This window comes from Chenopodium quinoa, unplaced genomic scaffold (genome assembly GCF_001683475.1).
Source record: "Chenopodium quinoa cultivar QQ74 unplaced genomic scaffold, ASM168347v1, whole genome shotgun sequence".
In the NCBI taxonomy this organism is placed as follows: Eukaryota; Viridiplantae; Streptophyta; class Magnoliopsida; order Caryophyllales; family Amaranthaceae; genus Chenopodium; species Chenopodium quinoa.
In genome coordinates, this window is record NW_018744626.1 from 541639 (window position 1) to 562225 (window position 20587).

At 34.4% G+C, this 20587-nt stretch overlaps 2 protein-coding genes and 1 pseudogene across 2 annotated transcripts; 1 reads left to right on the forward strand and 2 right to left on the reverse strand.

Annotated features, from left to right (window-relative positions):
* Positions 1-197: 197 nt before the first annotated feature.
* Positions 198-1502, forward strand: LOC110700841 (F-box/kelch-repeat protein At3g23880-like). Its single transcript, XM_021878425.1, has one exon. The coding sequence runs from the start codon at positions 198-200 to the stop codon at positions 1500-1502; it is 1305 nt and encodes a 434-aa protein (XP_021734117.1).
* Positions 1503-4052: 2550 nt separating this feature from the next.
* Positions 4053-10274, reverse strand: LOC110700296 (factor of DNA methylation 1-like). The gene is made up of 8 exons (XM_021877817.1): positions 10109-10274; positions 8647-9551; positions 7622-7803; positions 6044-6133; positions 5678-5965; positions 5129-5347; positions 4770-5035; positions 4053-4348 (listed from the first exon to the last, which is right to left on the reverse strand). The coding sequence occupies exons 2-7, from the start codon at positions 9542-9544 to the stop codon at positions 4808-4810; spliced, it is 1905 nt and encodes a 634-aa protein (XP_021733509.1). The 5' UTR covers positions 9545-9551; positions 10109-10274; the 3' UTR covers positions 4053-4348; positions 4770-4807.
* A 1901-nt stretch (positions 10275-12175) lies between these two features.
* LOC110700297 lies at positions 12176-18381 on the reverse strand (annotated as a pseudogene).
* Positions 18382-20587: the final 2206 nt, after the last annotated feature.

Below are 20587 nucleotides of genomic sequence, written 5' to 3' on the forward strand. Positions count from 1 at the left end.
CGAAGTATATAATCTATCATATCATATCTAGTTTCCTAGGTAAGTTAGGTTTTTGTTCTATGGGTAGCTTAGTATAATTATTCTATTTGCTGCACAAGATTATTCAACCAAGTCAAGTGAATTAACATATTTTTCTCCTAACTCCTAATACAATCCCCTATTCTTTGTACGTGTGTTGTTAATGTTAACTAGTTACCATGAAGAAATCTGAAAAAAGTTCAAGCAACCATAAACGAACATTGTGCACAAAATTTGAGTTAAACAAACGCTCGGCGAAGTCAACTTTTCTCAATCAACCATTCACAATAACCCCAACATCGAAATCTCTACTGAATAAGCAAAATATTCTAATTACACTAAGTGACAATAATCGCGAGCATGGAAGGCTTCCGTTGGAGTTGGTATGCAACATCCTTTCGTGGCTACCAATTGAAGATCTTCTCCGTTTTAAGAGTGTATGCAAGTGTTGGCGCGATGAAATTAACACCCCTTATTTCATCAACTCTCACATTCGCCGCATTAAAAATAACAATGAAGCAAATAGCAGTACAAGCTCTCTTGTCATAGTCTTTTCTTCCAAGTATAATATTCTTATGTCGATTGATTTTCACTCTCCTGAGAATACTAAGGTCAGGCCTATAACTCCTAATATCTCTCTTGACAATCCCTACCTCGTCGGTTCTTCCATTGGTCTGCTCTGCTTTACTCATTTGGAGTATTCCATGTCAAAAGAAAACCAGACTAGAAGTTTTTCTCTTTACAACCCGATCACTGGAGCCTCCAAGCTCATACCTAAGTTGGAACCTCTAAACCCGAATTTAAGGAATGGTTTTGGTTATGATTGTACGAGTGGAGATTATAAGATTTTGTGTCTAGCAACAGACCAAGAAGATTTTATGACGACCTATACTTGTGTCTACAGTTTGAAAAACAATTCATGGAAGGTAAACATGGACGAACCTTGTCCATATTTATGTGGCAATATACCATGGTCGTCATGTATGGTTCTTTCTAATAATGCACTGCATTTCATAGCTTCGGAAAAATTAATTGCGTTTGATCTTGTAAGCGAAAGATTTCATGAGATACAACTACCTAGTGATCAAGTGATTTCTTGTATTCAACCATTCGAGTTGGCTAATTTAAGGGGATGCTTGCATTTGGTTACATTAAATGCCATATGGACTATGAAGGAATATGGTGTACAACAATCATGGACTAAATTGTTTTGCTTCTCACAAGCAAATTATTGTGCCCTATTTGATCGTACGATTTTGGGACAAAGAAGGATAATGCCTTATGCTTATTCAAAGGACGGAAGGGAAATTCTAGTAACTCTAGCAACACGTCATAACATGTTTTTTCGTTTAGATATAGAAAGTCGAGAGTTCAAGAAACTTGAAATTTCAAGTTTACCAAAAGATTGGGAATATTGGGCACATTCTGGTGATGCCATGCCATGGGTTGGTTCCTTTGTTTATCCCTCATTTGAATTGTTTTGACTTTTTTAATCAATCAAAGAACAAAGTTGACCCCTTTGTTTGTAATTCGTACATTTCAATTAGTGAAAAAGTATGTCAAAAAAATATGGAAAATTTGCAAATTACAGCCATTTAGATAATAAAAAACTGGAAATTGATAGTTTTTAAAAATAATCATAAAAAAAGTGAAGTTAATTAACAAGACAAAAGCCATAACGTTGACTACAACTAGTTATTTAGATAATTAAATTTAATTTTAAAAAATTGATAGTTCCTCCTGCTAGCTAGGCCTTTGTCCAATGGAGTCAGTAGTCCGTGTCTTGTTTCCTGGTTTCTGTTTGGTATGCTTTTTTTTGGTCTGGTTTTGTATTTTTTTTTTAGGGATTTATCCCTCTCTTTTCCACCAAAAAAAATAAAATAATAAATAAATAAATTTTAAAAAATTATCTTTTTATAAAACAAAATTTAGGATAACTTTTGAGTTGATAGTGTCATTATCACCTTGATAAATTATACAGTATTATAAAATAAGATAAATTTATATTTTGTATATGTTTTTAGGAGATAAAATTGTTCTTTCATTAGCAATATAATACGGAGTAATATATCATACTATCATCATATCTAGTTTCCTTAGCTAGCTAAATAAAGCTTCGTATATTAGGTTTTATTCTAGCGTAAATAATGTATTTTGTGTCATTCAGTCGCTAATTGATATACTTTTTCCATACTCATAAAATTAGGAGAATAATATATTTATTTATTTATTTATTTTGAAAGAAAGGAGAATAATATATTTATTAATTAGTTATGTTAACATATTATTTAGTAAATATTATTGTAGGTTTTGTATATATATACTCTACCTAATAATCAAGCAATCTTTACCAAAAGTTTTTTTTGAAAAAAATCAAGCAACACTATTCACTCTTTTACCCTAAATTTGTCAAATTTGAAGTTGTTGTCATGAAAGACATTAAAACAAGTATTATCAACAATGAACGACGATTTTTCAAAAAACTAATGTTAGAGACATGTAAGGGGAAGCAACTATCCAAAATAGCCTTAATACCGAGATCGATAAATATTCTAAATACACCAAGTGACAATAATCGTGAGCATGGCAGGCTTCCGATGGAGTTGGTATGTAACATCCTATTGCAGCTACCTGTTGAAGATCTTCTCCGTTGTAAGTGTGTATGCAAGTGTTGGCGCGATGAAATCAATAGCCTTAATTTCATCAACTCTCACACTCGCCTCATGAAAAATAGCAATGAGGCAAATACAAGTAAAAGCTCCCTCATACTAGTCTTTTCTCGTGGGTTGAAAACTCTCACGTCCTTTGATTTTCATTCTCCTGAAAATACTAAGGTCAGGTCTATAATTCCTAATATTAGCCATTGCGACTCACCCTTCTTAGTTGGTTCTTGCACCGGCCTACTCTGCTTCGCGCAAATGGAATATATTGACCTAACTAGAAAAAAACGAGCTAGAATCTTTTCGCTGTACAACCCGATCACTGGCGCCTCAAAGCTTGTACCTCAGTTTGAACCTCGAAACCTGACTTTAAGGAAAATGGGTTTTGGTTACGACTGTACGAGTGAAGATTATAAGATTTTGTTTTCGGCATTAAAGAAAGAAAATTTGAAGACATATTCTGGTTTATACACATTGAAGTCCAATTCATGGAAAATAAATATGGACGAACCTTGTCCATTTGATATAATAGGGCCACTGTCTAGTATGGTTCTTTCTAATAATGCATTGCATTTCATAACTTTGTCAAATAAATTTAGTAGCTATAGGTATACATAACTGGTTTTTTCGTTTGGATCTACAAAGTCTAGAGTTTAAAAGGCTTGAATTTTCTAATTTACCCAAAGATTGGGAATTTTGGGCATATTCGGCTTATGCCATACCATGGGTTGGTTCCTTTGTTTATCCCTAATCTAAAGTGCTTTGTACTACTATTTCACAATATATACTACCTTCGTTTAATGTTATGTGCAACTTTGGGGTATTATTTGTGAAATATAAAATGTTTTGAAGTTACACATAACATTTAACAGAGGTAATTAGGGGTGTTTGGTTCAAATAATGGTATGGGTATGGAATGAAGAATGAAACCAGCGTGGTATGGGTTTGGAACTTGATACTTAATTCCATTTGTTTGATTTTGAGTTGGGAATGATATGTTTTTCTTTTGATTTGAAGCTAAAGGTATGGGTATGGCTCATACCCACCACCCCGGCTCCCCCCTTGGGTTTCAAAATCCCATACCTTGGGGGTTTGAGGTATGGGTTTCAAAATTGAATTTTATAAAAACAAACAAAAGGTATGAGTTTCGTTCATTTTAAAACCATACCTCATACCTTAGATGCTTGAACCAAAAGCCCCCAGTTCTAATAAACTTTATGATTTGCTTAAAGTGTCCGTAGTATAAGTTGTTATTTCATATGGTCTGGCATTAAATAAAACTTGTCATTGCACAAGGTTAACTTTTTAGGTTATTTGCTTTGATTTATTTTCCCCAATAATCTCCTCCTGTCATTTTAAATTTTCAACGCAATGTTTCCAACAAGCTATACAAATCAGTGAATCACATAAGCAGATTTAGCAAGATAGGGAACATAACATGAGACTACAAAGGCTACAATTATCATCATATGGAGTACTATTAGAAGATGAACAAATTGTCTAATGATGCCTCACTTATTAAAGTTGTGATTGAATCACAAATGTTGTATAGCCTAGCATAGCGTTAAATGGGCGAAAGCTGACTGATACACAAATGTCATGGATCTAGACCTTCCATTAGGTGAAACTTTGAGGCTGGAACATTGCATTTGCTAGAGATCAACATGTTCCTGCAAGACAATTCAAAAACAGAATTTCAATATCTCATGTACAACCATCCATTAAATAGAACAAATGATCAATTTGGTTTTGATTGTACATCATATGATTAGAAACCAAGGCACAAAATTCAACCACTAACTAGCTAAATAGACCCATGGGGATGTTGGACAAGGAGGTCAAAAGGAACAGTATGAAAATTTGACAAATCAGAGCATGCAAATTACAGAGCATTGCCCCAAAACTTCTGGAGACCCCAACCCTTGTGCACCCACAGACATACAAACTGCAAGGGTTTCCTTCCATAATAACACATAAGCACCCTGATTTGCCACAAATTAGTCCTCAAATCATTTAATGCAGTGTTGGGCACAAAGATCAAGATAATCACAGCGAAACGGAAACAAGTTAGGTTGTCAAATGCCCACTTACCAAAAGACTCGTTTGGGAGAGCAAGCAAATGGACGATTTCACCTCTTGCGTTTCAGAGTCTTCAGATTCCTAAATATATAATTAACAACCTCCTTTACAGTAGCCTTACGTCCTTCCTTGTAGTTCCAGAGTTCATTGATCACGTATCTCCCACTTGGATTATACTCATTCAGCTCTTTCAAGGCCACAGTAACTGTTTTGTATACTTCATCACCCCACTCCTCCTTGAGCTTCATCAATTTCTCATCTTTTTCATTGATTACTTCCTGCATCATGAATCCATTGTCAAGTCCAAAGTGGTAAATACTGATACAAACTAAAGACTAGCAAATTCAGATCTAAAGGAAGAGATAATTCACCTTGGTTTCTCCATTATTATGTTCAATAATTCTGAAAGGATGCCACGCTGGATCTTTCAAATTCTCTTGCCACAGCGAGCATCCCTCACTTGCTTTCACAAAGGCCTCGTCTATTGGGAATCTTTTTTTGCATTCATCAACAAAGGCCTTCTCATCTATCTCACCCATTCTTTTGATACCAATATTAGTGCGGTTACTTTGCAACATTTCTAATAGAGCCTGGAGAATGAATAGTATATTATACACAAATCATCAGAATTAACATCTGAAATTTCTAATATGCAGCCAAATAAGCAAATTAATACAATATGAAAATTAACATTAAATCCTAAAATAGTATCAGCCAACTAAAATAAGGTAATAGATGAAAAGGAAGCGAGAAAAACAGCTATAAATATCACTTCAGCTTCCTACTATTGATATATAGTGTCCTACTATCCTCCATGCAATAAAGGGATTATGATCTACGCCTGGTCTATATGGATAGATGATGATGATAAAATACCAGTTGTAGATATATCTTGGAGAAATAAATATGTAAAGACATACATTAATTAACACACTTCGAGCTTCCTGCAGTTCATCGTTGCTCTGCCTTTGTTTTATCACAAGAGTCTGATTCATATCTTCTAAATGGTTCATATCATCAATCTTCTGATCCAACTCTTCTCTCATCTCCTTCATCTTCCTCTGGACTGCGGCATCATCATCATCTCCAAGATGCTTCATAACTTCTAATTTTCCTTTTAGCTCCTCAATCTCCAACTGTAACTTTTGCCTAGCATCCAGCTCCTTTTCTAGCTGAAGAATTTTCTTCAAGGCCTCTTCCTTCTCTCTCTGCACATCCGAACTTTGTCATTAAGGGTTAAATATGGAAAGTACATGCTTTGATGGCACACACTAGCCAAAAATTACCTTTTGTTCTTCAACAAGCCTCAATACATTTTCATCTGCTTTCTTCTGCTCCACGGAAGCCATTTGCAGTGAATTGTTTCTTTCATCATTCTAAGAGTATATAAATTCACCCAGATTAGAAACCAAATGCCAGGAGAAGCCTTCAATAAATATCTAAAGTTTACAAACCTATAATAACCTAAAAAACACAGAATTTGAAACATAACACGGACATAAGACAACGAACAACATGAAAAGTCAGATATAAATGAAACATCCTTTTGGAGCTACAGTAAATGTATCAGAGGAAAGGTCCCCAGTAATTTCCATTGACTTAAAATCCATGCCATGCAGCACTTGACCCCAGCAAAGTGAAGTCGATCTGTAGTTGAGTAGAATAATACTACTAACATAGTAACACCATCCTATTGTCTATTCTGCTTTTCTATCATCAATGTTGGCATCTGCAAATAAGTCACAGTAAACCACCAAACACACCAGAGATACAACAGATGTGATAATATTATCTTTAGAAGCTTAATGTTTGACTAAAAACAGAGGTGAGTGACTATATTTGCCTACTGCAGCCACAGGATCAATAATCCCAGTTGGAGTTACTAAGACAAATTTTCGTGCCTACAGAACCTCAGAACATTAGAAAAGCATATATGTGCAAGATGTGTGTCTCTATTCGTTGGAAGCAGGTCAGCACAAATATTTGAAAATATCCTACAATGGAACCAGCCAAGCCACCAGTGATTGTTAGGTATGACAGAGAACAGAGACAAGTGACCACTGAGGAAATGCAGAAACAGCTGAAACAAGCAAAGCGGCAGCCACAACACACCTAGCCCTCCCACACCAGTAGTGGACACCATTAGGATCCCTTTCGGCAGTTGAGGAAGAAGACAAAATATGTGTATATAAATAGAGGAACGAATGAAGAAGGCAGTCAGTTGTTTTGTTATCTGTGTTTGCACATTGGAGCTTTGTAGCCTCAAGCTACTACCTTGGAGATAAGTAGCCTAAAGCTTATTGTTTTGTAACTATTTTCCCTGAATCAATGCCAAGATTCAACCTTTCTCTTTAATCTAAATAAGTATATATCTTGTGAGCTTGAAAGTTAGGCACTGAGTCCATAACATATCCAGATGACTAAAATACCAGATCAAAGAGGGTTACAACACTATGACAGGCTAACTGCCAACCTTCCAGAGGTTTGGTCATGCCTAGAGTACGTATGAGATTCATAATCTGAAATATCCTTGAAGATGTATATGCAGCAGAATCAAGTGTGCAACAATCTACACGAAAGTAGCAACCAAAAAGCTTCCATCAAATCCAAAACCAGTCCACAAAAACAAAACCAAAGGCGGTCCAAAGCCTCATTTCCTAATGGATGGCATCAAGATGCATGAACCAAAAATTTATGTCATGTAAAAATCCAAAACCAGTCCAACTAGCTAATTTTTTTTTAAACATTAAGATATCCACAGTAAAATAAATGAAGTAAACAATCAAGAATTCTTGTCTCTGATTTGTCAGTTTGTAACAATAACACCACCCAAAAAGTTAACAAGAACACAGGAAACAGCTCACCTGCTGCTTCTCCTCATCGAGTTTCTGCCGTTCACGTTCAGTTAAGACCTCGCGTTTGCTTAATTCTCTAGTGCGCCAATCAAGCTGTCTTTTCTTCGACTCCAAATCATGATTTATCTTTTCTTGTTCTGCCAATATCCTTTGAACATGATCCCGAGCAATGCGCTGCATCTTACGGGTTTCTGTTAAAACAAAACAAAAACTACAAAAGGTAAGCAAGTTGGAATTTTCAAAATTTTCAGCCACCCTCAACTGTCCTTGAAAAAAGAAGATACTGAATCTAATTCAAAACTTGTATCAAGATAATAACTCAAATAACAGAAATATAACCATCAAAAGTTATCAATGTTAACATGTGGACCCATTGGAAACCTCACTACAAACATGAAATAATAAGGTGAACAAGGAGAAAACCAGAAGAAGATCTTGTATCAAAGACAAGACTCCATAACAAATACTTGCCAATCAGCTCTTGCACTCATGCAAGTCAAGCATTTCTACAATTAGTTCTTAGCAGGTTGTATAAGCTAGTTAAACTAGCAGAATATATTAGCTGTTTAAATAAAGTGTTTGGCAAACAGTTGTTAATTCATAGCTACTCTACTAGTCTACTGTAACGGATAATATATAGCGAGGGAGATTTTTCAGCACACTTGGTCAAGGGTAATAAACATTACTAACTTTAGGATACAATAGTCATTTCACAACTATATTTACAAACCTCTTTTCCACAAACCTTCAACAACCAACTATTTCAAAATCGGATTGGACTTAAACCTCTCTTCTAATTCTCTCTCAACCAAATACTCTCATTAGAGGTTTAAACTAGTCATACCTCTCTTATTGCCCATGAGAAACAAACATGGTTTCATACCCCGCTTTTAGTCCACAAGGACAAATAGAAAATGAACCAAGCATTTAATAACACAGCAAAATTATAAACAATTTAATGTTAATGTATGTATCAATGAAAGCAGCATAGCATATAATGGAATAAAGCACATTTTGTGGTTTAAGGAATTTACCTTCATAAAATGCTTGGTGGAGGTTGTCTTTTTCTTCGAGCATCCGACTCAAGGACATAGCTTTCTCATTGACTCTGGATTGCATTTCATCCAGGTTCTGGTTCTTCATGTCAATCTCATTAGCCAAGGTGACAACCATTGTTTCAGTGTCCTGTCTTCCCTTTTGCATAACTTCTGAAAGTGTCTTGAGTTCTCGGTTCTTGCGAAGGTACTCTCCCATCAGACCTTCTGCATGGTAATCATCTGCACGGGCAAACCATCCATAGATAGCAGAACCAAGATTCCCCTTTTTACTAATCCACTCCTTCTTACTGTGATGACCAGCTTCAAATGACTTCTCAAAGTCCACAGCGTTTTTGAAGCCAGCCCACTCCTTCTCAAAGTGAACCACAGCTTGTGCAACTTGTTCTTGTTCGTCATGAAAAACTTCAATTCCCAAAGGCTTATACTTGGAGAAAGTTTTCATCCAGAACCCACTGTCAGTCACTTGTTTTCCAGTCTTTTCATCACTCACGATATTGACAACAACACCAATCCACGGCCAGCAAAAGATATCCTCTTTTTGCTCACTAGCTTGTGGTTCTGGATCAGCTGCTTGGGTAGGTTGTGCAGATCCAAAACCCAAGTCAACTTCTAAATATCTCGCCAATGCAAGATGGGTAGCCTTTTGTTTAGCACTTCGATGGGAAGCACCTTTGGCAACACCGGAGGCGTGTTGGAACAGGTCCTTGAATCCATACTCTTGCTTCTTCTTACCCGCGCAAAACGGGCATCTAAGGAAACCATTTGGTTTCTTCACCTTGTACATCCCAGATTGCAATTCTTTATACGGTTTCTCCACATACTCCTCAATCTCCGAATCACTGATCCCAGATTCTTCACCTGAGCTGTTCTCCATCAATTTCCTTCAAAGAGAAGTTGCAACATTTGCATTACAAATGAACCAATTCGTTAAGTCATACGGTTAGTAACCTAGTAATATCATCACGGAACGAAACACCCGAATCTTAATTTAACTCCAAGACATTTCTACTAGCTTGTATTAGATCAGTGGAAACACTGAATGTAACAGATTGTTATATTCATAATTCTTACAAGAAATAAAATTTTCACAGCTCCATCCTAACATTAAAGGGTTATAATTATACAACAAAAGCATGAAATCCATTAGCAAACCAAATTTGACTCTTTTATCAACCTAATAAGTTAAAAAAAAACGCATAAAAATCTTCTCGCTTAAGAATATCAATGCATATTGCACAGAATCGAAATTCTAGCAAAAAAATTATCTCGTTATAATCTTTCAAAACATCGTAAACAAAACCACTAGGTCAATAATCAACCTTAGAAGAACCCTAAATTGACAATACTAACAATTAAATCGACAACATAGTGAAACTAAACCCTAGATTGTGAAATTGAAATTCGACGATTTATAAAGTATAAAAGAAGGATAACCTACCTCAGAAGCAGCTACAATGGAGGAGAGAAAGCTCAGAGTACACTTCAATGGAGGAGAGAGAGTGGGCAGCGAAAGTGTGAAAAAGGAGACAAATAGTCAAATACTGTAATTAGCTAATTACTAATTACGATGAAATAAAAAAATAAAAAATTGTTGTTTGTAAATGTGAAAATACCCAAATTGCCCCCATTTAATCTGTTTTTTTTTTTTTTTTTTAAACCTGAATTATTACGAACAATCCTTTTTTTTTTTTTTCCTTCTCATTGGGGAACTTGGGATTTGTACTAAATTCAATATGGATTATTTAATTGACCATATTAAAATTATTAATAGTGTATAGTGTGATATTGTGGTCATGTGGTATTGTGGTCATGTGGTGTATATAGGGAACCTAACAAAATTAACAACAATCTCACACTTTACAAGAATTACAACAACAACAACAACAAAAGTCTTTTAGTCTTGAATCTTGATGCTATGATAAGTCATTGTAATGAATCCTCTAAAGAAAGAAAAAAAAAAATTAAACATTTGAAAATAAGTGTGTAAAGTGAGAAAAAGATAGGATAGCTGATACACATACAATCATTGTATATTGTCCTATATACAACACCATTAGAAATTTGACACATCAACAGAAATTGGTAGAAAATTAGAAGTCAAATATAAATTGAATATAATGGAACTTGGGCCCATTATTCTAGCCAATAAAGACATGACAAATTAGAATTGTATGTAGGGACCACATACAACAATTGAATATGTAGCCTTGTAAAAAAGATAGAGCATCCAATCAAGAATAAAATTTTAAAAAGTATTAAAGGAGGAGCCCTTTCCCTAAATAATGTTGGGAAATTATCTAATTCCCAAATTACAGCTACTCTTTTTTAAATTCCCACCCTACCGTCCACGTCACCGGTTCAGTGGGAATTTTTTTAAAAAACGGGTTTATTAGAAAACCGCTACTATAAGTAGCAGTTTGTATTTACTAATTACTGATTTACAGATATTTTGTTTTTAAAGAAAAACTTACAAAACAAACCCATAAACCGCTACTTGAAGTAGCTGTTTTAATTTCATAAACCGCTACTTCAAATAGCGGTGTTTTGAGGAAAACCGCTACTTCAAGTAGCGGTTTACAAAATTAAAACCGCTACTTGAAGTAGCGGTTTGTTGCTGGACCGAGAAAAAAAAATTGGTTTGTTTTCCTTAGCTGACGTGGACGGTATAATGGGAATTAAAAAAAGAGTAGCTATAATTTGGGAATTAGATAATTTCCCAACATTATTTAGGGAAAGGGCTCTTAAAGGAGTGGTAAAATGTGTAAATAATTTAAGAAAGTTTTAGCAAATGAAATAAATGATTTTTTTTTTTTTTTTTTTTTTTTTGAGAACATGAAATAAATAAAGTTTATACAACATGAGAGTAAAATAATAAAATTAAATGTTAATATAAGATAAAATAAATAAAAGTACCATAACGCGTTATTGGTGTGATTTTCCCTCCCCACACCCCGATTCAACATCATTTTTTTTTTCATCACTCTTTTCCAAGTTCTCTCAATCCTCTCACACTTTCATAAAAAAAATAAAAAAATAAAAAAGTCATCCTCTCACACTTGTTGGCCAATTCCCCAAAGGTACATTGAGAACATAGCATTCTTAAGCAAGTTTATACACTTAACAAAAGACCAAGCTACAATATTAAATTTTGTTCATATTCAAATCAACATTTTCATCCTTTATTTTTAGCATTACGGGCTATATATATCATTACCCTATAATTATATTACATGTTCTGTTCATCTTACTACAGTGTACAAATACATACTTTAACATATTTATTATATGTTTCACATTGGACAATTAAGCAAGATTAAAATAATTTTGTACACTTAATGTGCAAATAGATCTTTTTTGAAACAACACTTAATGTGCATAGTCAATAGAAAGTGCAAATTCTAATATTTGAGATTAAGTTATGAACCATTATTTTCTAAATGCGCATATATTCTCAATAGAAAGTGCAAATTCTAATATTTGAGTCGTATTTGGGTAAAAAAGGCAAATTTAATTCAATGATGCATTTAAAGAAAAAATGAAGTTTAACACCGTAAATAAACTTGAAAATAGAGGTCACGTTTTCAGAACTACATAACCTTCAAATAACTTAGGCCTATAGAAGAGTCACATTCTAGTTCCAGATAACTTGGGTGCTGACATACTTGAAAATTTGTGAGCATAGAAGCTCACTATGGTCTCCTCCCTAGTTAGAGTTACCCGTCTTACTACACTGATATTTTTATAATGTCTACAAAACTATAAATATATACTTAGCAGTTGTTTTAGCTACATATTTAATATTTATAAGCGATAACTAGACCACTGGTCAAGCTGGAATACAAGGAATTCTGAAGTTTCATCATCAAACTCAAACCAACTTGTTCCGAGTTTACATAAAGAACTAATTCAATATCTGGCGCTTTTGAAGAGTCTTCAGATTCTGAAAAACAAAATTTGTAACTTCCTTCAATGTAGCCTTGCGTCCTTCCCTATAGTTCCAAAGCTCATTCACTGCACATCTTCCGCTTGGATTATAACAGTTGAGTTCTTGCAAGGCCATTGTAACGGCTTGGTAGACTTCATCACCCCACTGCACCTTGAGCTCCTTCAGCTTCTTATCTTCCGCGTTGATTACTTCCTGCACCATGAATCCATTTTAAGGTTGAAGTACTGGACATACAGTTAAAGTATACCATGGTTTTTACGAGTCAATTATGAAAACACTGCCAGTAATCACTACATCTCATATACTCATCTACTTACAGGCTTACAGCACCATAACATACTGTTACATTATCAAAATTCAACACACATTAAAAGAAAGCCAGATAGAAACAGTTTATTAACTCAGCTAGCAGCTATGGGGACACTAAAAAGGGTGAAAATACTTTATTCGTGGGAGGAGCGTCAAAGCTGTCAATACTTGCCAACAAACCCCTAATAAAATTTCAATTGGGGTATAATATTCAAATGTTCACAATGGAATTTTTTTGAAATGCTTCCCTATTCTCTCTCATTAACCTGGATTTTATTGAAAGTCACTGCAAGGTCTTGCCAGACAGACACTATCAAATATCTAATGCTAGTATTTTGATAAATAGATTCATAAGTTTCAATTGCAGTATAATAAAGTGATATCAAAGCAGGGTTGGGTTAGCTTAGGCATGTAACATTCCTATTGCAAATAAGGCAATAGTTGCAGTATAATAAGCTGATCTACACAAAAAATGGCTTCACTATGGATGAAATGTAATCTCATTGCTTACAGATGGATGTAATGGATAACTTCAAGTCTAAGAGTTGAACAAAAAAAAAATCACCTGTAACTGTCCATGGATCTTAATAATTTTGAAAGGATTCCAAGCTGGATCTAACATTCTCCTGCCAATGCGAGCATATCATTCCTGCTTTTGTTATGGCTGCATCCTCTGTGTACCTTTTCTTGCACTCCTTGATAAAGGCCTTTACATCAATTTCTCCCATCCCTTTGACTCCAATGTTATTGTGATTGTCTGGCATAGTGTCCAACAGACCCTAGATCACAAGGGAAAAAAAAAGAGATGTATTCAGAATTTCAGACCAGTGCAGAGGAAGGACCGTAAAGCATAAATTAAAAAAAAAAACACATATCATCAACAATTAGAGGATAAACCACATCAAACGTTGATATTTCGAACATGCAGGCTAAGTTACTTTGATACGGCTGTTCAGGCCTCATACACAGTCAAAAAGAATGGACACTAAAAAAGAAATTGACTCAATAACAGTATAAAAACCAGGAAATAGAAGCTGGAGCTAGAACAAGAGACTAGGTAGGGAAACATGCAAATAGTTGCTACAAGTTATATACCACCTTTCACAAACGATATCCTATAATAGTAAATAAAAAAAAATTTAAAAAAAAAAAAAGATGGGATTAACAAGTTTGTCCAACTAAAATGTACTACATTCAATGGTTTTTATGAACTTCAACTGTTAAATGTTAAGTGTGACCCAAAAACTAGTTCTTCCCTTTTCCTGCTAACCTTCACATTAAAGAGACTGGGTTTCTTTGCCATATATGATATTTAAAACTAACAGAAACTAGAATTGATGGATCTGCAATAACAAAATTTAATGAAAAAATTGCTCTATTATATGCATAGGCAATTAATTTCCTTCTTGCCTAGGACATTTAACTTTAAAGATATGTTGAGGTGATGTTGTTATTCATGTCCTAACTATATACATAGTATTTATTTATGGGAAAAGAAATGGGTCACAAACCAAAATTTAAAGTCGAAATCGTAAGACAGCTGTAAGACCAAGAGACTGCATATCTTGCAAAAAGATGGTATGGAAAAGGCATACTATGATTGATGCTGTCCGAGCATCTTGCAGTTCATCCTTGCTCTGCTTTAAGTTGGTCGCAAGTATTGCAGTCAAATCTTCCAAATGGTTAATTGCTTCAATCTTATCATTCAATACTCCATTCATGCCCACCATCTGTGTCATCATCGCAGCGTGATCGGCATCTATCAAAAGAATAATCTCTTGTAGTTGTCCAGTCAACTGACTCAACTCTTCAATCTTTAGTTGCATGTCTTGAAACTTCTGTTTAGCCTCTAACCCCTTTTCTGAATAAGAAGATGTTTCAGTAGAGACTTCCAAATGGTTCAAAACTCCAATCTTCAGATTTAACTCTTCAGTCATCTCCTCCATCTTCCTCTGGTGCATATCAGTGTCATCATCTCCCAGACACTTCATGACTTCTATTTTTCCTTTTAATTCTTCGGCCTCCAACTGTAACTTATGCTTAACCTCCAGCTGAAGATACTTCTTCAAGAGCTCTTCTTTTTCTTTCTGCACATTTAAATTCAAATCTCTGTCAGTAAAAGCTGCACATAGTATGAAGCATGACATGCTTTAACAACACATGGCAGTTGACATTTACCTTCTGTTCTTCAGTGAGCCTCAAAACATTTACATGTGCTTTCTTCAGCTCCATGGAAGCCATGTATAGTAAATTGATTCTTTTAGCATTCTAATAACCATAGACAACAAGTTAGTTGACACTCATAAAAAATATAGAAAACCAAAAGTAAACTTACAGACAGCAAGCAAGAGCTGTGCCGATTTATCCCGCACCATCAACAAACCTCATTAAGTTTTCAAAACTGTTGTACGACAACAACCAAATCAAATATCCAAGAAGGGCAGTTCTCTAGTAAAACCTCGTCTACTGTAGTTAGTCATTTCTTAATAGCACATTGCAAACAAGACATAACGATAAAAAGGAAAGAGCCTCAAAAGAGAACCACAAATCTAACTAATCTTCCATCGATTAAGTGAACCTAGCATAACCTTTAAGTCCTTGAACAACACAACAAGAGTACAGTAGCACCCCCAAGAACCACCAGCTTTAACCAGTGGTCTATTGCTATCTCCACAACCAACTTAGCGACAGCAGTTTTGGCAAGCTCTAACTCTATTCATGCTGCAATGTGCAAGACAAAGCAAACACAACACTCCACCCCATCGTCATTCTACTGCAACTCAAAGCCTCAAAGTGAGCACAATTTTATAGGATTACTCCTCTAGAATGATATAAAGACCCTCCACAAAATTTATTATCTGGACCTGCTACTACTTTACAGTGCACATGACATCCAAGATGTTATTTCACAAAATAATACGGATTACATTGCCAAAAAAAAAGGGGGTTTTTTAACTTTGTGGCTCTATCACCAAGCATCTTCCAACACATGCAAAACACCAAATGGAATTAAACAATTGATGGTTTTGAAAAATATATAAGAATGCCAATCCAAGAGTCAATTTGTTGACTTTTCACAATGAAAACAGAATAATAAGAAAAAGAATCAACCTGCTCCTCTTCCTGCAGTTTCTGCTGTACATGCTCAGTATAGACGCTGTCTTTGCTTAAGTCCAAATCATACCGATCAAGCTGCATTTTCTTAGTCTCAAGCTCATGATTAATCTTCTCTAGCATTTGTGTTATCCTAGTATCATATTCTTGAGCAATGTGTTGCATTTTCTGAGTTTCTGTTGAAAACCAAACACGCAAAAAATTATTAGTATTTGGTCTTTATGGTGTGTGGGGATAGGGGCATGAGCTTCTTGAACTTAATACACATAAGATAAAAAAAGGAAAAAAAAAAATTAAATAAAGGCTTTCACGAGCTCAAGAGCCAGAAAAGCACAATGTCCAGCCAAAATGTGGATGGGTGATGGATTTTAATCCCTGGGATGATTCTAGACTGAGCTTTTGTCTCATTTGCACAGATGGACTCCTAGTGTCAATGGAGAGCTAGAACAAGAACATGCTCTAGCACCAACAAAGGACAGGCAATTCTAGAGTTTGAAATAATTGATAAAGCATGGGGAGAGGGGATCAGCATGCAAACAGAAATTTAAAATGAGTTCAATGTATAATGAAACATGCTCAGATGTGCAGAGGCACCATTAAAAGAAAAATACATAGTAGTAGTTGTTAATTGTTAAGAGAGGAGGAGAAATGAGGGGAGAAAGACCGCGAATCAGACCCATTGCATTGGGGAGTTCCATCCTAATAGCCTAAATAATGCTTTCCAAGGAAAATGAAACAGACCTGCATCATAGGATGCTTTCTGCAGCTTGTCTGACTCTTCAAGAATTCGACTCAAAGACACGGTTTTAGGTTCTGGCACAGGTGGAGCGCTAGTTTCAGCAGATTCAAAGCCTAGGTCAACCTTTAAATATCTAGCCAAAGCAAGATGGAGGGCTTTCTGCTTAGATTTTTGCTCAGCAGAGCCGTTGGCAACACCTGAGGCATGTTGAAGTAGGGTTCCGGAGCCACACGATTGGTTGCTATTATCCTGACAGAAGGGGCACTTAAAGGTACCACTTGGGTTCTCCACTTTATAAATACCGTTTCTCAAGGCTTGATATGGTATCTCTGAATACTTCTCAATCTCAGAATCAGCAATGGTTTCTCCGACTGATATGTACTCCATCTAGCACCTTCAAAACAAGCGAAAAAATGGTGCTAAACAAGAAGAATTGAACTCTGATGAGATAAGACTTGTATTAAGATTATGTAATATCATACTCACAAAACAAACATCTGAAAATTCAAATAAAGATTAAATCTAACACATTGTTGGTACTTCACAATTCTAAACAATTACAATTTGTCTAATCTGCAAAATTAGAATTCGATCATATAACAAGTCCATAAAACAAATTGCAAACTTTCGCAAAACAATATCAAACTCTCAAATGCAACCAAAATGAATATCATCATTTAAAATCAAAAAGTAGCATTAGAGATTACATACTTCAGCATATGATCACCAAAAAATAAATCCACAAATGTAGCTACACAATTAAATCACCATGCCATCCTAATTGACTGGCCCTTAAAAACTAACAATTCAGATATGATCAAAAGTCAACTTTCTAGCTACCAAAACTTACAGTTTGTTTAAGTACATGGCCAAACTGTAGGTAATTCATGGTTAATATCTCAAAAAAAAAAAAAAAAAAAAAAAATTATTTTGGTGATTCAAATGTTAGCATCATAATTTCATAAAATAATTTTAGGGTTATTTTCTTCATTTGTGTACATAAAATATCCAATGCCTTAACACTCCATAAAACCCTAGAAATTAAAACATGCAAACATCATATTTGACAATTGATTTCACATAAAAAGATCAAATTATAACAAAAGGGTCTTACATAATTTCTACAAAAGTGTCAGGAAAAATCAGTAATTGCATAATTTAACAGTAACATGCAATCATAATAAGCAAAACCAACGTAAACAAAGAAGCAAATTTAAAATCAAATGCTGGAAAATTTGACAGATTAACGAAATGAGCAAGTAATTTTACTGATATTGAAGTGCTCCAGAAACAGCCTAACAAGCAGAATTGTCGTCGGTCTTCTTAGAGGAGTGAAGAATTTCAAGAGGAGTAAATAATCACTGCTTTGGACTGCAATTTAAAGGGATTGTTGCAAGTGAAGAATCACTGTATTTAGACTAGAATTTAAAGGGATTGTACGTTGATGAGTAAATACGAAATACGAAGTACTCTTCTTTTTTTTTTTTTCTTTTTTTTTTTTTTTAAAACGTTTTTCGTTTCATGTTTCCAAATTCCAATGCGTAATTTCAAGGTTTGTTTGCCATTGTTTTTTGTTTTCAGTTTTTTGTTTTTTTAAAAATAAAAAACCAAAAACAGGAAATAAGAAAAAGATGTTTTCACTTTTCTGTTGTCAGTTTTCAATGTTATCATGATTTTAATGGATTTGTCTAATTTTTATTTTATTATATAACATATATCATATGAAAACCAAAAAACAAAAAACCACAACGATGTCAAACGAACCCTCATTTAAGGGTTTTCATTTATTTTTTTTTTTATCAAAAAATAGATACTACTCCCTCCGTCTCCGAAAGAACGATCCATTTGGGTTGATTTATTGATTACGCGGGTATTAAAAAAGTTAAATAAAAAGAAGTAAAAATATATTAAAAAGATAAATTTACATGGAGTTTGTAGTAAAATAGAGAGAAAAAGTAATAAAATTACATGAAAAATCAAATTTTTATATGGGGAAGCTAATTTTGCACAAATATTGTTGCAAATTGGTGGGTGTTTTAATACAAATGGGTCATTCTTTTTGGGACAAAATTAGGCCAAATGGGTCGTTCTTTCGGGGACAGAGGGAGTAGTGCTATGTAAATAAATATACTACCTCCGTTTCTTTAAAAAATATATATATTACCTCCGTCCCCGAAAGAACGACCCATTTACCCTAATTTTAGTCCCAAAAAGAATGACCCATTTGTATTAAAATCCCCACCAATTTGCAATAATATTTGTGCAAAATTAGTTTCCCGTATAAAATTTTGTTTCTCTATGTATTTTTATTACTTTTTCTCTCTACTTTTTTACAAACCCTATGTAAATTTATCTTTACAATATACTTTTACTTCTTTTTATTTACAGTAACTTTCTTAATTCCTGCAAAATCAACCCAAATGGGTCATTCTTTCGGGGACGGAGGGAGTAATAAATATACTCGATGGAAATAATCAATATAAAAATGCATAATCATTAAAATATTATGGTAGTCAAATTTCAATTGATTTGTTAAAATTTCAAAACACATGTATTAAGTATCAACAAGTTTAGAGAGTGAGGGATAGCTCAAGTGGTTAGAGCTTCCCTCCCGATTTCAGGAAATCTTGGGATCGATTCTCACCCCTGCCCTTGTGGCTCTCTCTAAACACCAAAAAAAAAAAGTATCAACAAGTTCTAATCTCATTTGAATCATACCAATATGTTCTCATTCTTGATTCTAAACTCGTACTCCGTATCACTTTGTAAACCAAACGCCTCGTAAATAGAGTCCAAGTAATTATAGTGCGTGAATAATGCAAAAAGTCAAATTGTTGCAACTAAATAAAAACAGAAAAATGATGATGAATTATATTTCTTCCGATTCCAAATATTCAACGCTCCCTTCATCTCATAAAAATGTATATGGGGATGATTTGTATATGCAAATTGTGATCATAGCATGTTATGGCTTTTCAAAGGGCTATTGTACAAAGTAGAAACTTATATAGTATTGTGACTAAAGACTCGGCTAACCACTTACCCCCTTCATCCACGGAAAAATCGTATATGTATACTTTAGGTATAATTTAAACTAGCAACGTGTAAACATATACTCCTAGGCTCGTAGCTAATAACACATAAGGCACCATAACTTGCCAAACTTGGGTGGCAACAATTTGAAGGAAAAAAGAAAAAAAAAAAAAAAAACAAAACAAAACACCATAATAGTTTCTAAATGGTATTCTTGACTTCAAAATGAGATGTTGTCTACCTCCACCCAAAATACACTGTTCCCTCTCACTGTTGTCCCTGAGTGTACTTGCAAGTTTCAAGCTACTTCCTGGTAAATTTAAGCCCCAGCTAATCTGCTATACAGAGAGCTACAAATTTACAAGTTCAAATGCTATTCTTTTCAAAAATGAAATGCCTACAATCTTTCTCCCAAAATCACTAAAAGTTGACTAAGACGGACCAAGTTATAATACCAAATTTGACTTTACCATAGTTACTTGCCACCAAAGCTTCAAAAAACCTATCCATCTGGTCATATACATCCAAAAAATCACCAGCTCAAAAGAGTATATATACATTCTAATGTTCAGATCCTCAAAAGTCTCAAATATTGTCTCCAATTTCTGTTTGTCTTCAATCAGGTTGTCTCCTGCATAATTATATGAGTACTTCAGAAGAAATTAGATAATGTGAAAACAGATGTTGGGATTTTAGAACAAGATGCATTCAAATATAAGAAAGTTAAAATGTGGCCAATATTATTTAAATACTAAGATAAAATGAACATGCAAATA